The 14,017-nt window shown below is 45.2% G+C and overlaps 1 protein-coding gene across 5 annotated transcripts in view; it reads left to right on the top strand.

Moving 5' to 3' along the window:
- Window positions 1-311: 311 nt before the first annotated feature.
- DGKI (diacylglycerol kinase iota) overlaps window positions 312-14,017 on the top strand; it is a 508,012-nt gene continuing 494,306 nt past the window's right edge. For all 5 annotated transcript variants that reach the window (XM_088832644.1, XM_088832652.1, XM_055421328.2 and 2 more), the window contains exon 1: window positions 312-706. In XM_088832644.1, coding sequence (XP_088688770.1) covers window positions 312-706 — 395 coding nt within the window. The remainder of the gene's footprint in view (window positions 707-14,017) is intronic.

The following is a 14,017-nucleotide window of genomic DNA, read 5'->3' as shown; positions in this document are numbered from 1 at the left end:
TCCTCCGAGTTTCCCTTTGGAGCTCTTCTCTCCTGCTGCCCCTGTCTGAGCGCCCAGCCGGGCGACTCCTTACCCCCCGCCGCAAACCCCCTGCCCTCTGTCCACCTCTCTCGCCACCCGACGCCTCAGGGCGGAGTTCAGGTGCGGCGGCGGCAGGTGCTCCGATTTCGGAAAAGGCCGGAGGGGCGGGAGGGCGCGGGTGTGCAGCCGGGAGGGTGAGGGGAGGCGGAGGGAGGCGGCCTCTGATTGGTCGGGGAGGGGGAGTGGAGGCACGGAGTTTCCCACAATGCCCCTGTGCGGGGCCGCCGCGGATGGATGCTGCGGGAAGGGGCTGCCATTTGCCGCCCCTGCCAGCGGCGCGCGGACCTGCTCGCTCTCCTGCGGCGGCAGCAGCCGTCAGCGCCGCCCGCCGGCCCGGCCTCTGCAGCGGCGGCGCCTCGGCTCCCTCCGCGGCCGCCGGAGCGGTCGCCATGAACCCCAGCTCCTCGGCGGGAGAGGAGAAAGGGGCGACGGGCGGCAGCAGCAGCAGCGGAAGCGGCGCCGGGAGCTGCTGCCTGGGCGCCGAGGGCGGCGCGGACCCGAGGGGCGCGGGGGCAGCGGCGGCCGCTGCCCTGGAAGAGCCCGGGGCTGCCGGCCCGAAAGAGAAGGACGAGGCACTGGAGGAGAAGCTGCGGAACTTAACTTTCCGGAAGCAGGTCTCTTACAGGTAGGCGCGCGAGCCGGGGCAACCGGGAGGCAGGTGCCGCTGCGGGGCGCGAGACCAGTTCTGCGCCCTCGGAGAGGCGCTTCTTCGGACTGGGGGCATCTCTCTCTCTCGCTCGGTCTTTCTGTCTCTCTGCTTCTTCCTCCCCCTTCTGGACTGTGTGTTCACTTCCCATCCCATCTTTCTGGGCTGGAGGGAAGCTACGTCTGCCAGGTTTCCCTCCGGAACTGGAGAGAAGACTGGTTCCCTGAGGTCAGAACAACAATAAAAATGCGTGTGTGTGTGTGTGTGTGTGTGTGTGAGGGGGCGCACACACAGGTGCCGGCTTTCTTGAGAGAAGTCCTCGAAGTTGTCCCTAAGCCTGGGTCATCTTCACCCACTCCCCCTCCGTTCCTGGTTTCACTGAGTGCCTTTGGCACTAAGTTGATACTTGAGATCACAGACGGGCAGAAAAGAACAGCGCTCTACACTGGAGAGAAATCCTTTTGGAAGTTGGTCCTGCTGCGTTGTGAATCTCTGTTTGTGTGCACGCAGCTAGTTCCCGGGGTACCTGTACATGTGACCCCTACCCCCCCACCCCCCGGGAACTAGTACATTGGCAAGTATGTATCTGTTGCAGCACCATAATTTGCAAAGAAAAAGGAAGTAGTAATTTTAACAGAAAAGTGCCAGTTCTCTTGGGTGTGCCCAGAAGGACGACCTGGGGAGCCTGTTGGCACGCAAGGGGTGAGGGCAAGAATGGGGCCATGCTTGTGCCCAGCATGGGTGTATTTGCAAGACAAGGACAGTGTGGGGTAAATGACCCTCAAATGATGCTTTAAAAGACTACCCACATTGTGTCAGGAGTCACAGATAAGAAAGGAGGATTCAGTAAGTTCTCTTCTCTGACCTGCCCAGGCCCCCACCCCAGGCAAGAATAAAGATATTGACAGGTTTGGAGAGTTTGGGAGACTACCCTTCCTGATTGTTAATCTTAAAAGTTGAGGTGATAAACAAGCATAGAATTGCAAAGATGTTCACTTGCTCGGGCTTGGAGTATTCCTTGGAAAGAAAGCAAGGGACCCTCCTCATTTTGAGTTAGCAGTCCTCTCCAGGAACCCATATAAAGTACTAAGGCTGTTACACCATGTGCTGTTATGTAAGCAAAAGCAGATGACAGAGGTGTGTGGGTTTGTGAGGATGTGTGTTGTATTTCTGGGGGCATGTGTGTGAATCACCAGGATCCCCATGGGCATCACCTGGACTGGAGGACCCTGTCACTAGGGCATGTGCTCTGTGTCTAAGTATTTAGTCCTTGCAACTTCAAAACCATCTTCCTGGGGAAAGTGTTGCTCCCTTGTCCCTCAAGGGCATTTTGTTCACTGTGCATTGAGGGAGTTTCCCACCTGACTTGCTCTTTTAGTTACTCATGTAGATCAGGACAAAATGGATCTTTCTCTTGATATTTTTGGTTTCTAAAAATAGACAAGTGGTGGAAAGTGAGGCAGCTCTGAGGAGGTAGGCTAGGACACAGGCAGTTCTGTTTCCTAGCTAGGATGGCTTGTCTGGCCCTGAGGGGACCAGGGACTACGTTCAGCCTAATTTAGGAATTGTGAGTTGGAGGCTGTGGGGTGGTTGATTACATGAAACATATTGTGTGTCTGGGCTCCTGGGCCCAGAATCGTTCCTGTGTCATTGGTATTCATCATCAGAATCCTCCTGGGTTGCAAAGCTAGAGTTTGCAAGGGAAATCATTTCAGCTCGCCTCTTGGCAGGAGTCATTCCCTGAGCCTCTCTCTCTTGGAAAAGAGTACTGTGTGGGACTATGGCTTTCTGGGTTGCATGCTCACACATACATGTGTATGGGTGTTCACAGGAAAGTACAGATGTAGACCCAGACAGTGTTTTTTTTTTTTCTGTAAAGAAAGAATAAGACTGCATCTGCCTTACAGTCCACAGAAGTGGCTTCTGCCTTGTGAACATCATTTCCTTTTAAATAAAGCTTTACAGTCTCCAATTCAGAAAGCCTCCTGTATCAGCATCGCCTCAGGAGGCTGGTTAAAGATGCCCACCACCGCATACTTTCAAAATCAAACTCTCCGTGGGTGGGCATTTTTAACAGGCTCCTCAGGTGATGCGTAAGCACACTAATATCTGAGGACTGCTGCTCTGTGTTTCCCCCCAAACCCCCAGAGGTAAGCAATTGATCTTTAAACTCATAATCCATGCTTAGCCAAACATGGCTAGCAGTCCCAAAGTCAGAGGAAAGACAGAGAAAGGTAGATATTTCATCAGCATGTGTTTATGCTGGTAACCTGGAGAGTGTCTCTATTATGATGATGAGGAGGATTATTTTTTTCAAGACATGGTGAATGGGTGGTGAATGGCATACCTATTCATCATGGAAGCCATTTAAGCTGGACTCAGATGTAGCTAGGCCTGGCCATTTCACTGGTGGGTTGGTGAATGGTCTGTAAGAAAAGAGACTTTGATTGAAGTTGAGCATTGGCTCCTCAGTGAGGACCAACCGCATCACCTCACTTCTTGGTGGGGAGGGAACACCCAAGGATGGTGACTGGAGAAAGATAATGGGTGGGGGTCAAGAACACCTCACAGAATGGAATCTTAAGTGAAAGGGTTGCATTAGGGTGTGGAATATGGCCACGGTGTCAGGGGGATCAGTTGAGGTGGGGAGGAAGAGATTTGCAGATGGTCAAAAATAAATATCTTTTGAAGAACATGGGTGTTTACAGAATGACACGACAGGAGAGAAAAAGGGGTTTAGGGGAGAGGGTGTATGTGCGCGTGTGTAGGGGGTCTCATCTGCTTCCGTTGCTAAGGAACATATAAGCTAGGGTTTAAAAATAAATGAGGAGTGGGTGGGCATATGCAATGACTCCTGTCTTTTTAGGAACCAGAGCCCTTTGCAAAAAACCTTTAAATAACCATTTCTGGAGGCAGATTATTCATTTTGCTTGACTTTTACTTTGTTAAGTAAAATAAACTCCTTTCTATACCTCTCGATTTCCCCTCATTATCTTCTCTTTCTTTTTTGGGGGAACCTTTTTTTTTCCCACGAGAATTTTTCCTTTATTTCACATTCTGCTCCCCTAGAGCAAATAATCTCTGTAGACCATAAAGCTGAAGGCTTTAGAAGGCAGTGCAAGTGAACTGGTACTTTTCTGTTAAAATTACTACTTCCTTTTTCTTTGCAAATTATGGTGCTGCAACAGATACATATGTGCCAATGACTATATAATGTGTAGGAACTGTTTTTTTAACCACTGTAAGAGTTCCCATTTAAGTCAGTAAAATAGCAAAAAAAAATCTTTTAGAAACACATAGGGGAAGGGAAGGAGAAGGTAGCTGATGTTCATTGTCTCTTGTGTACCAGGAATGGCACTAAATTTGTCCTGTTGCTCAGTCACTCAGTCGTGTCCAACTCTTTGCGACCCCATGGAGTGCAGTGTGCCAGTCTTCCCAGTCTTTCACTGTGTGCTGGAGTTTGCTCAGACTCTTGTCCGCTGAGTCAGTGATGCCATCCAACCATCTCATGTTCTGTCTTATTTACTCTTCATGACTGTCATGATGTGATTATTCAGTTCAGTTCAGTGGCTCAGTCATGTCCGACTCTTTGCAACCTCAGAGACTGCAGCACGCCAGGCTTCCCTGTCCATCACCAACTTGCAGCTGCTGCTGCTAAGTCACTTCAGTCGTGTCCGACTCTGTGCGACCCCATAGAAGGAAGCCCACCAGGCTCTGCCGTCCCTGGGATTCTCCAGGCAAGAACACTGGAGTGGGTTGCCATTTCCTTCTCCAATGTGTGAAAGTGAAAGGTGAAAGTGAAGTCGCTCAGTCGTGTCTGACCCTTAGCGACCCCATGGACTGCAGCCCACCAGGCTCCTCCATCCATGGGAGTTTCCAGGCAAGAGTACTGGAGTGGCTTGCCATTGCCTTCTCCGCACCAAGTTGCAGAGCCTGCTCAAATTCATGTCCGTCGAGTCGGTGATGCCAGCCAACCATCTCATCCTCTGTCATCCCCTTCTCCTTCTGCCTTCAGTCTTTCCCAGCATCAGGGTCTTTTCAAATGAGTCAGTCCTTCACATCAGGCGGCCAAAGCATTGGAGTTTCAGCTTCAATATCAGTCCTTCCAATGAATATTCAGGACTGATTTCCTTTAGGATGGACTGGTTGGATCTCCTTGCAGTCTGAGGGACTCTCAAGAATCTTCTCCAACACCACAGTTCAAAAGCATCAATTCTTTGGCACTCAGCTTTCTTTACAGTCCAACTCTCACATCCATACATGACTACTGCAAAAACCATAGGTTTGACTAGATGGACCTTTTTGGCAAAGTAATGTCTCTGCTTTTTAGTATGCTGCCTAGGTTGGTCATAGCTTTTCTTCCAAGGAGCAAGTGTCTTTTAATTTCATGGCTGCAGTCACCATCTGTGGTGATTTTGGAGCCCCCCCAAAATGAAGTCTCTCACTATTTCCATTGTTTCCCCATCTATTTGCCATGAAGTGATGGGACTGGATGCCATGATCTTAGTTTTCTGAATTCTGAGTTTTAAGCCAACTTTTTCATTCTCTTCTTTCACTTTCATCAAGAGGCTTTTTAATTCTTCTTCGCTTTTTGTCATAAGGGTGGTATCATCTGCATATTTGAGGTTATTCATATTTCTTCTGGCAATCTTGATTCCAGCTTGTGCTTCATCCAGCCTGGCATTTCACGTGATATACTCTGCATATAAGTTAAATAATCAGGGTGACAATATACAGCCTTGATGTTCATTTTCCTATTTGGAGCCCTTCTGTTGTTGATATGATTATGGTTATTTCTATTTTATAAGCAAACTTAAGGATTAGAACTTGGGTAGGAGACAGAATTTAAACCCAGATCTGACTCCAAATGACATTCTCTTTCGACCCCATCCTTCTCCCCTAAACATTCACTTCTGTTTTGAATGTGTCCCTTGGATGTCTGTGTTCACATGAACGTAAGCTGTTCTTTTACCTCTTCCATAGTATACCACAGGTCATTATTTATTATCTCTTATATAATTTATTCTTTGGACTGTGTCCTTTTGGCTGTATAATTTTAAGGAACTCCTCTACTCTTTCAGAAATAGAAATGAATCTAAATTCATGATAACCAGAAAATACATTGGTTTTGCTTCTGAGAACAAAACCACCTACATGACACCTGCTATCTCTGAAGATCTCCATGTTTAGAGTTTTATATGACTTCTAATAAAAACTACACAGGTGTTGTGTAGGTGAACCTTGATCCAGGGAAGAGGTGGCCTGTCTGTACCTCTTTTAGCAGCACAGAGTAAATGATCAAGTGTGATTTTGTTTGTAAGGAGGACTGGGCAGTTACTGTTACTTATGAGATATTAATGCATGTGCTTCAGTTTCTCTGTTTATAAACCTGATGGTAATATCAGACCCTCCAGAAAGGGAATTTGGGATATGAGATAAAAGTCACAAGGAGCATTTAGCTTCTTATATTATGCTGCATGGTAAAAATGGTTCTGTTATTCTTTACATGTTGATAAGAAGACAGTGTTTCCATTTTGAGTACTGCCCTGCAACACAACATTGTGATGTTAGGAAAGACTGTTGACATGTTGAAAGCTGAGTAGGAGAACATGGAACTTGTTTTTCCTTGCATGGGAGTGTATAGTGTGTGGGGGAAAGTTTTCTTTTCCTGAATATCAGTACACAGCATCCTCCTTTGTAAACCACTTTTATTTATGTTATTTATTTTTGCCTGTGCTTCACATACCTGTTTGATATCTAGAGGCTTTTGGATTAGGTAAAACCTTGGTTCTTAGTTACTGTTTCCTTCCTCAATAATTATTTAGGACTTGGCTGAGTGTAGACTTTCTCTGTCAGGATATACACTAGGCAAGCTTGCACTTGAACCACTGTCCAGAGTACTTAATCTGCTCTAGCTGATCTTTTTAAGGCTTGGTTTTCACATGGCAGAGTGACAGTGCTGGGTCCTGTGGCATCAGGGGATGAAGAAGTGGATGGGAGCTTTGCTGGTGTTCACTTCTGCTCTGGCAACAGCAGTGTTGCCTCATAGGGTCAGATTTAGTTAGACTAGAGCTAATTCTTTGGAACTTGTTACTTTTTTTTAAAACTTTTTATTTTATATTGGAGTATAGCGAAGAATTGATGCTTTTGAACTGTGGTGCTGGAGAAAACTCTTGCGAGTCCCTTGGACTGCAAGGAGATCCAACCAGTCAATCCTAAAGGAGACCAGTCCTGGGTGTTCATTGGAAGGACTGATGCTGAGGCTGAAACTCTAATACTTTGGCCACCTGATGTGAAGAACTAACTCATTGGAAAAGACCCTGATGCTAGGAGGGATTGGGGACAGGAAGAGCCGGGGACAACAGAGGATGAGATGCCTGGATGGCATCACCGACTCAATGGACATGGGTTTGGGTAGACTCCGGGAGTTGGTGATGGACAGGGAGGCCTGGCGTGCTGCGATTCATGGGGTCGCAAAGAGTCGGACACGACTGAGTGACTGAACAACTAACTATATAGCCAAGTAACAACGTTGTGATAATTTCAGGTGGACATCAAAAGGAGTCAGCCTTACATATGCATATATCCATTCTTCTCCAACTGCCCTGTTATCCAGGCTGCCACATAACATTGAACAGAAACACTTTACTTTCTAATCTGAAAAAATAAGGACTCCTCATGAAGGTCCAGGCTAGCTGCAAATTCCAGACTCTTCTGGGCTGGAATATACATTCCTTATGCAACCTTGAGGTGTCCTTGAAGTTGGTTCAGAAGCACTCACCCTGAGACAAGAAGTATCCGAACAGTTTCCTACATGTTGGGCTATGTGACATTTGCTTTCTTACAAGGGTTTGCATTGGATAACATGGATCCTAATTATTTTTTTCTGAGACCCTATAAGGGTAGTTTCAGCACAGTATTTACTGCATTAATGTGGAGTGTGAATGGGTAGCTCAGGGAAGAAGGTAAGGAGCAGAGTAAAAAATCTAAGCTGTTAAGCTTTTTATGTTTCTTTGAAGTTGAATTTGCTCAAAATCACTATAAAAATGGACTAATTTCAAAGTGTTTGAACTGGTTGTAACTGTTTGAACTTTTGGAATTGTTTGAACTGGTTGGACTGTTATGCCTATTGCAACGCATAACGGACCAGCACATTACAGAAGGAGATTAACAGAAGAAAAACACCCAAGTTAGGTCTGTTTGCACATAACGCTCCCCAGACTCATCTCTGGGTGATTCCCCAGACACACCCCTTGTTAGACTTGAGCTCAAGAGGGTCCACTTTCTGTGGTTCTCTCTTGTCCTCACATGATGCTTTCAAACATCTGTGTTAGGGCTGAGTTGTCATTTTCTGTCCTGGGAATTAGACTAGGCTTTGAACTTGGCACGTTCTAGCTGACCTTGGGAATGTTATGTCACCCCTTTGAGGCTCGTGTGGTAATAGTAATACTTCTCTTGGAAGTTTGTTAGGAGAATTAAATGAGTTATTTTATGGTAAGAACTCAGCACAGTGCCTTGCGCAGAGTTAACTTTAAATGTCTATTTAGGCCCTCATTTTGGTTTATAATGTTTTTATTTATGTATAGAAAATATTCTGGAAACCTGCACATCGAACCATCATCACCAGTTACTTTTGGAGAGTAGGATCTTGGTTGGAGAACCAAGGGGATAATACACTTCTGTGTCATTAGAATTTTTCATATATTTATTTTGTAATTAAAAATGAAAGAAATATTGAAAAAAAAAAAAGTCTTACTCTTCCCTGCTAGGTTGTGAGCTCCTTTGAGGACAGAAATTGCACCTTATCATTGGAGTCTCTGAATCCTGTTCTTATTGCTCAGTAGGTGTTGGATAAATATTTATTGAATGAATGAGTTTAATTGCCTTCTTTAACTAAGCTACTATGTTATGTGCTCCCTGTCCGTCTCAACTGTGGTTTTTTTCCTTTCTACTCAGAGAAGCGTCTGCCTTTTTCTCATTTACACTTTGTCCAGCTTCCCAGGACTGTTTCTGTTTACAGCTTCCTGTGCGAGTACCTGTGCCAGCCATTTAGCCAGCTGTTGGAGGCTGGAGAGGGTGGCAGAATATTTTGCTTAACCAGCTATTTGCAGCTTGTCACAGAAAAGGCCTTAATTTGCCTTCTGAGTAGCACTAATTAGCTCTCCGGCTCTCTGTCTCATCCTTTTCCTAGGGGCATCATTGATTTTCTCCTTAGGGAATTTTCTGTTGACTTTTCCTTCTCTGAGTAGAACTTAGAAAGATGGTTGCTCCGGTTTTCAGCGTCTGCACCGACCGGGGTCCAGCCAGCCTGAGGTAACCCCCGTGGCTCTCTTCTCTATTACCTTACTCATCTCTCCTCCCAGCTCCCTGGACTGACTTCGGATGGAAAAGTTATTTTAGGAAGAATTCCTCAATCAACTTTGTGACTCTAAACTAAACCTCTGTTTTGTTTTTGATGCATCTAATCTCAAAGTCTTTGAGAAAGTACCAGCTACTTTTTATTCATATACCATATAAAGCACCTGAAGAATGGCTGGTGAGTTTTCTGACACCAGTAGTGTTCAGAGAGGTGGCGTGAGCACTGTTTGGCTAATTTTAGAAAAACAAAAATTTAACCCATTAGAGGTGTGTGTATTGGCTGGGGGAGGGGGCTATAGTTGGGTAGAGTTGGGAAGAAGGGTCTTTGCCGATTAAATTTAGTTCTTCCAGCCTTTAGTGAGTTGTTGAAGTGGAGTGAATACTGTTTTTTTGTTTTTTTTAAAGCAACAGCTCTTAGATGGGGACTTCTGGAGTTCTTCTGCCTAACTTCCATGACGTTAGCAAACTTCATTTGCGCCAGTGGAGAATGATCTTTTAGGTTTTTCAGACTCATAAATAATGATCTGACATGGAACAAATTCTGAGTTAAACGATAATATTAATAGTCTGGCTTTTGTTAGATGGAGGGCGACATGCAGAGCTTAGAACCAGTAACAACTGAGCTGCAGTCAGCTCTCATTATTCTTATTCTTCAGTTCCTTGAGAGTCAGAGTAAAGTAGTGGCTGAGAGCCCTGGCTCTGGAGCCCTACCTCTTTGGCTCAGAGCTCTGCCTCTGCCTCCTGTGGGGCCATGGACGAGTTACTTAGCCTCTCTGTGCCTTAGTTTCCCTGTCTAATGGTAATGATAACAGTCCCTACCTTGTGTGATTATTTGAAGGCTAACTGATAACGGTCTCTGTAACAAAGGAAGCAGCATGAGGATGTTTATTAGGGTGGTATCAGCCATACTTATGTCCAACTAAGGACCAGGTTTTGTTTTTTATTCTTCAAAATATTGAACATTCATCGAATGTTGATAGCAAGTGATAAGATTATTCAGATAATATGAACATGAGATCGATTATACACTTTAATTTACAGGTTATGACATTCAGTGGGGGTAGAGAATATGTCCTTTTCCTTTCACAACTTATTAAAAACTAGTTCACCCTTCCTGGAGGATGTGAAGCTGCTTCCGAGTGCTCTGGAAATCGGATCAGGCAGAAGGCCAAGGTCGGAGAAGACAGGTGCGGTGAGCAGAGTGATCGGGGGCAGTAGCCCACAGCCCAGCTGCCATCTGGGAGCAGGAAGCCAGTCATGGAGGGAATGGGGGTCTCAGAGCTTTGTAGTGTCAAGAATAGATATGCAGATAAAGGCAGAGGTGCTAGAAACAGAGTTGTCACCAGGGACCCCAGGACAGAGGTTATCCCTCTTCTGGCCTGACTGGATGATGTCTTCTTGGTATGTGCAGACAGTAGCTGGCTGTCATGTCCTGGCAGTGAGAGAAAAAAGCTTCCTAGGGGCAACCTGTCCCGGATTATTTCAGAAATGGAAGGCTCAGCCTTCTGGGACATGCTGTCAGTTATCTCAGCCAGACCAAATAGCAGATTTTATTTTGTTTTTTTTTAATTTTAGAAGATTATTAAGTATTTGTTGAGCAAATAAAACTGGCTCAGGATGATCTTCATGACCAAGATAATCATGATGGCGTGATCACTCACCTAGACCCAGACATCTTGGAATGTGAAGTCAAGTGGGCCTTAGAGACCATCACTATGAACAAAGCTAGTGGAGGTGATGGAATTCCAATTGCGCTATTTCAAATCCTGAAAGATGATGCTGTGAAAGTGCTGCACTCAATATGCCAGCAAATTTGGAAAACTCAGCAGTGGCCACAGGACTGGAAAAGGTCAATCTTCATTACAATCCCAAAGAAAGGCAACGCCAAAGAATGCTCAAACTACTGCACAGTTGCACTCATCTCACACGCTAGTAAAGTCATGCTCAAAATTCTCCAAGCTGGGCTTCAGCAATATGTGAACCATGAAATTCCAGATGTTCAAGCAGGTTTTAGAAAAGGCAGAGGCACCAGAGATCAAATTGCCAACATCCGCTGGATCATGGAGAAAGCGAGAGAGTTCCAGAAAAACATCTATTTCTGCTTCATTGGCTATGCCAAAGCCTTTGACTGTGTGGATCACAATAAACTGTGGAACATTCTGAAAGAAATGGGAATCCCAGACCACCTGACCTGCCTCTTAAGAAACCTATATGCAGGTCAGGAAGCTACAGTTAGAACTAGACATGGAACAGCAGACTGTTTCCAAATAGGAAAAGGAGTATGTCAAGGCTGTATATTGTCACCCTGCTTATTTAACTTATATGCAGAGTACATCATGAGGAACGCTGGGCTGGAAGAAGCACAAGCTGGAATCAAGATTGCCAGGAGAAATATCAATAACCTCAAATATGCAGATGACACCACCCTTATGGCAGAAAGTGAAGAGGAACTAAAAGGCCTCTTGATGAAAGTGAAAGAGGAGAGTGAAAAGGTTGGCTTGAAGCTCAACATTGAGAAAACAAAGATCATAGCATGTGGTCCAATCACTTCATGGGAAATAGATGGGGAGACAGTGGAAACAGTGTCAGACTGTATTTTTTTGGGCTCCAAAATCACTGCGGATGCTGATTGCAGCCATGAAATTAAAAGACGCTTACTCCTTGGAAGGAAAGTTATGACCAACCTAGATAGCATATTAAAAAGCAGAGACATTACTTTGCCAACCAAGGTTCGTCTAGTCAAGGCTATGGTTTTTCCCGTGGTCATGTATGGATGTGAGAGTTGGACTGTGAAGAAAGCTGATTGCTGAAGAATTGATGCTTTTGAACTGTGGTGCTGGAGAAGACTCTTGAGAGTCCCTTGGACTGCAAGCAGATCCAACCAGTCCATTCTAAAGGAGATCAATCCTGGGTGTTCATTGGAAGGACTGATGCTAAAGCTGAAACTGCAATGCTTTGGCCACCTCATGTGACGAGTTGACTCACTGGAAAAGACTCTGATTCTGGGAAAGGTTGGGGGCGGGAGGAGAAGGGGACGACAGAGAATGAGATGACTGGATGGCATCACCGACTCAATGGACATGAGTTTGAGTGAACTCTGGGAGTTGGTGATGGACAGGGAGGCCTGGCATGCTGTGATTCATGGGGTCGCAAAGAGTCGGACACGACTGAGCGACTGAACTGAACTGAAGTGAATATTCCATTGTATACATGTACCGCATCTTTAAAGATTTTTTTTTTTTTTTGTTAGGAACTTCATGTAAACTTAACTGGAAGCATTTGGAAAGGGTTCCATGTATCACTTTATATAAACTTCTGAAAGAGTCTGCCACCTGAAAGGACTGTGTTCTCATCATTGTTCTTCTGTACATGACAGGGTTTCAGGCTGTCTCTCTCAGACAGAGCACTTCCTGTGGAGGTTTTAGAGAAGAGAGCCTGATTTAAAACAGTTTCTTCTTTTTAAATTGGCCCCCTCTCAGTCAATAAGCTGTAGTGTATTTTTGTTTTTCTCCAGTGGGGAAACACTATCCTCAGCTTCTGAAGTTAGAAAGAAAGCAGAGGAAGCTTGAACCCCAGAAGCTGTAGAGAGTAGTCTTCCCTGGCGGAATGAACACCCAGAGAGCCACCTGCTTTCCCAACGCACCCTGCCTTTGCTCCCAATGACCAAAAGGCAACACATCTCTGTTCTTGTCCTTCCCGACAACCTCTGATAGACTACTCCGCAATTCCGCAGAGGCAGCCTGCATATTTCCAAAGATCTGGTGAAGTGCAGATAAGAGAAAGAAAGAGCTTTTCTTCATTCAGATTTGGACATGTGTACATGCTCAGTCGTTCCGTCCCATCCAACTCTTTGTGACCCCAACCCTCCAGGCTTCTCTGTCCATGGTATTCTCTAGACAAGAATCCGGGAGTGAGTTGCCATTTCCTCCTCCAGGAGATTTTCTCTACCCAGGGATCGAACCTGTGTCTCCTGCATTGGCAGGTTTTACCACTGAGCCCTTTAGACAGCCCTCAAATTTGGAACAAGTATTAGTTTATTCACATACCTACTTGTGTGACTATTAATCAGTCCAAGTTACTGATTTTATGAAATGCTTAATCTGTGCCAAGAGCTGCTAAACATTTTATAATAGTATTTTGTTGAACCTCCAGTTAAGTAGCCCTGGAGAAGGGAATGGCGATCCACTCCAGTATTCTTGCCTGGAGAATTCCATGGACAGAGGACACTGGGGTTGCAAAGAGTCAGACATGACTGAGCGAGTTACACTGACACACTCACGTAGGGCCTATTATTTGTTCCATTTTACAGATGAAGACACGGGGACTGAGAGTGTAAGCTACTTGCCTGAGGTCACAAAGCCACTTCAATGGCAGAGTTTAGATCTCTGCCTGTATTTGCTTATTGCTTCTCTAATACAGCTTTTCAGCCTGGTTCTTTTTCACCTGTTTCCATTTCCTGTGTACAAATAGTCATATTTCCACCATCTCGTTGCTTATTAGACCAAAATTCCCCAAGAGGAGAGAGCTGTGTGTTTCATCTTAGCGTGAGCAAGCAGTCTTGACACAGAAGAAGGTCTTAGCAAAGGCTGATGGGCTAAGAAAATAAGAATTCCTTTCCTGTGCAAGCATGGACTCAGCCCTGTGAATAGCTCTATGCTACTGGCAATTTTAAGAAGGCCAAGGTTGAGCTTTTCTTGGTGGTTCTTTTTCAAACTATATGAATTTTCCATTGCATGAATTGAGGAACAAATCCAGTTTCCTGGGGCCAGGAAATGATTTGTAAGGGTTGTAACCTGGAACTCCTTGATTCCAATTCCACCTCCAGTATAAGATCTTATGAGTTGTAATCAGAGTAGAACTTGAAGGGAGGTGGGTAATATAATACTTGAGGTGAAGAACTTAGGAACATTTCATGTGTTCTTTGTGTGGCCA

This window comes from Moschus berezovskii, chromosome 3 (genome assembly GCF_049115385.1).
Source record: "Moschus berezovskii isolate FMDL1 chromosome 3, NW_MosBer_1.0, whole genome shotgun sequence".
Lineage (NCBI taxonomy): Eukaryota > Metazoa > Chordata > Mammalia > Artiodactyla > Moschidae > Moschus > Moschus berezovskii.
This window is presented reverse-complemented; position numbering and strand designations above follow the sequence as displayed.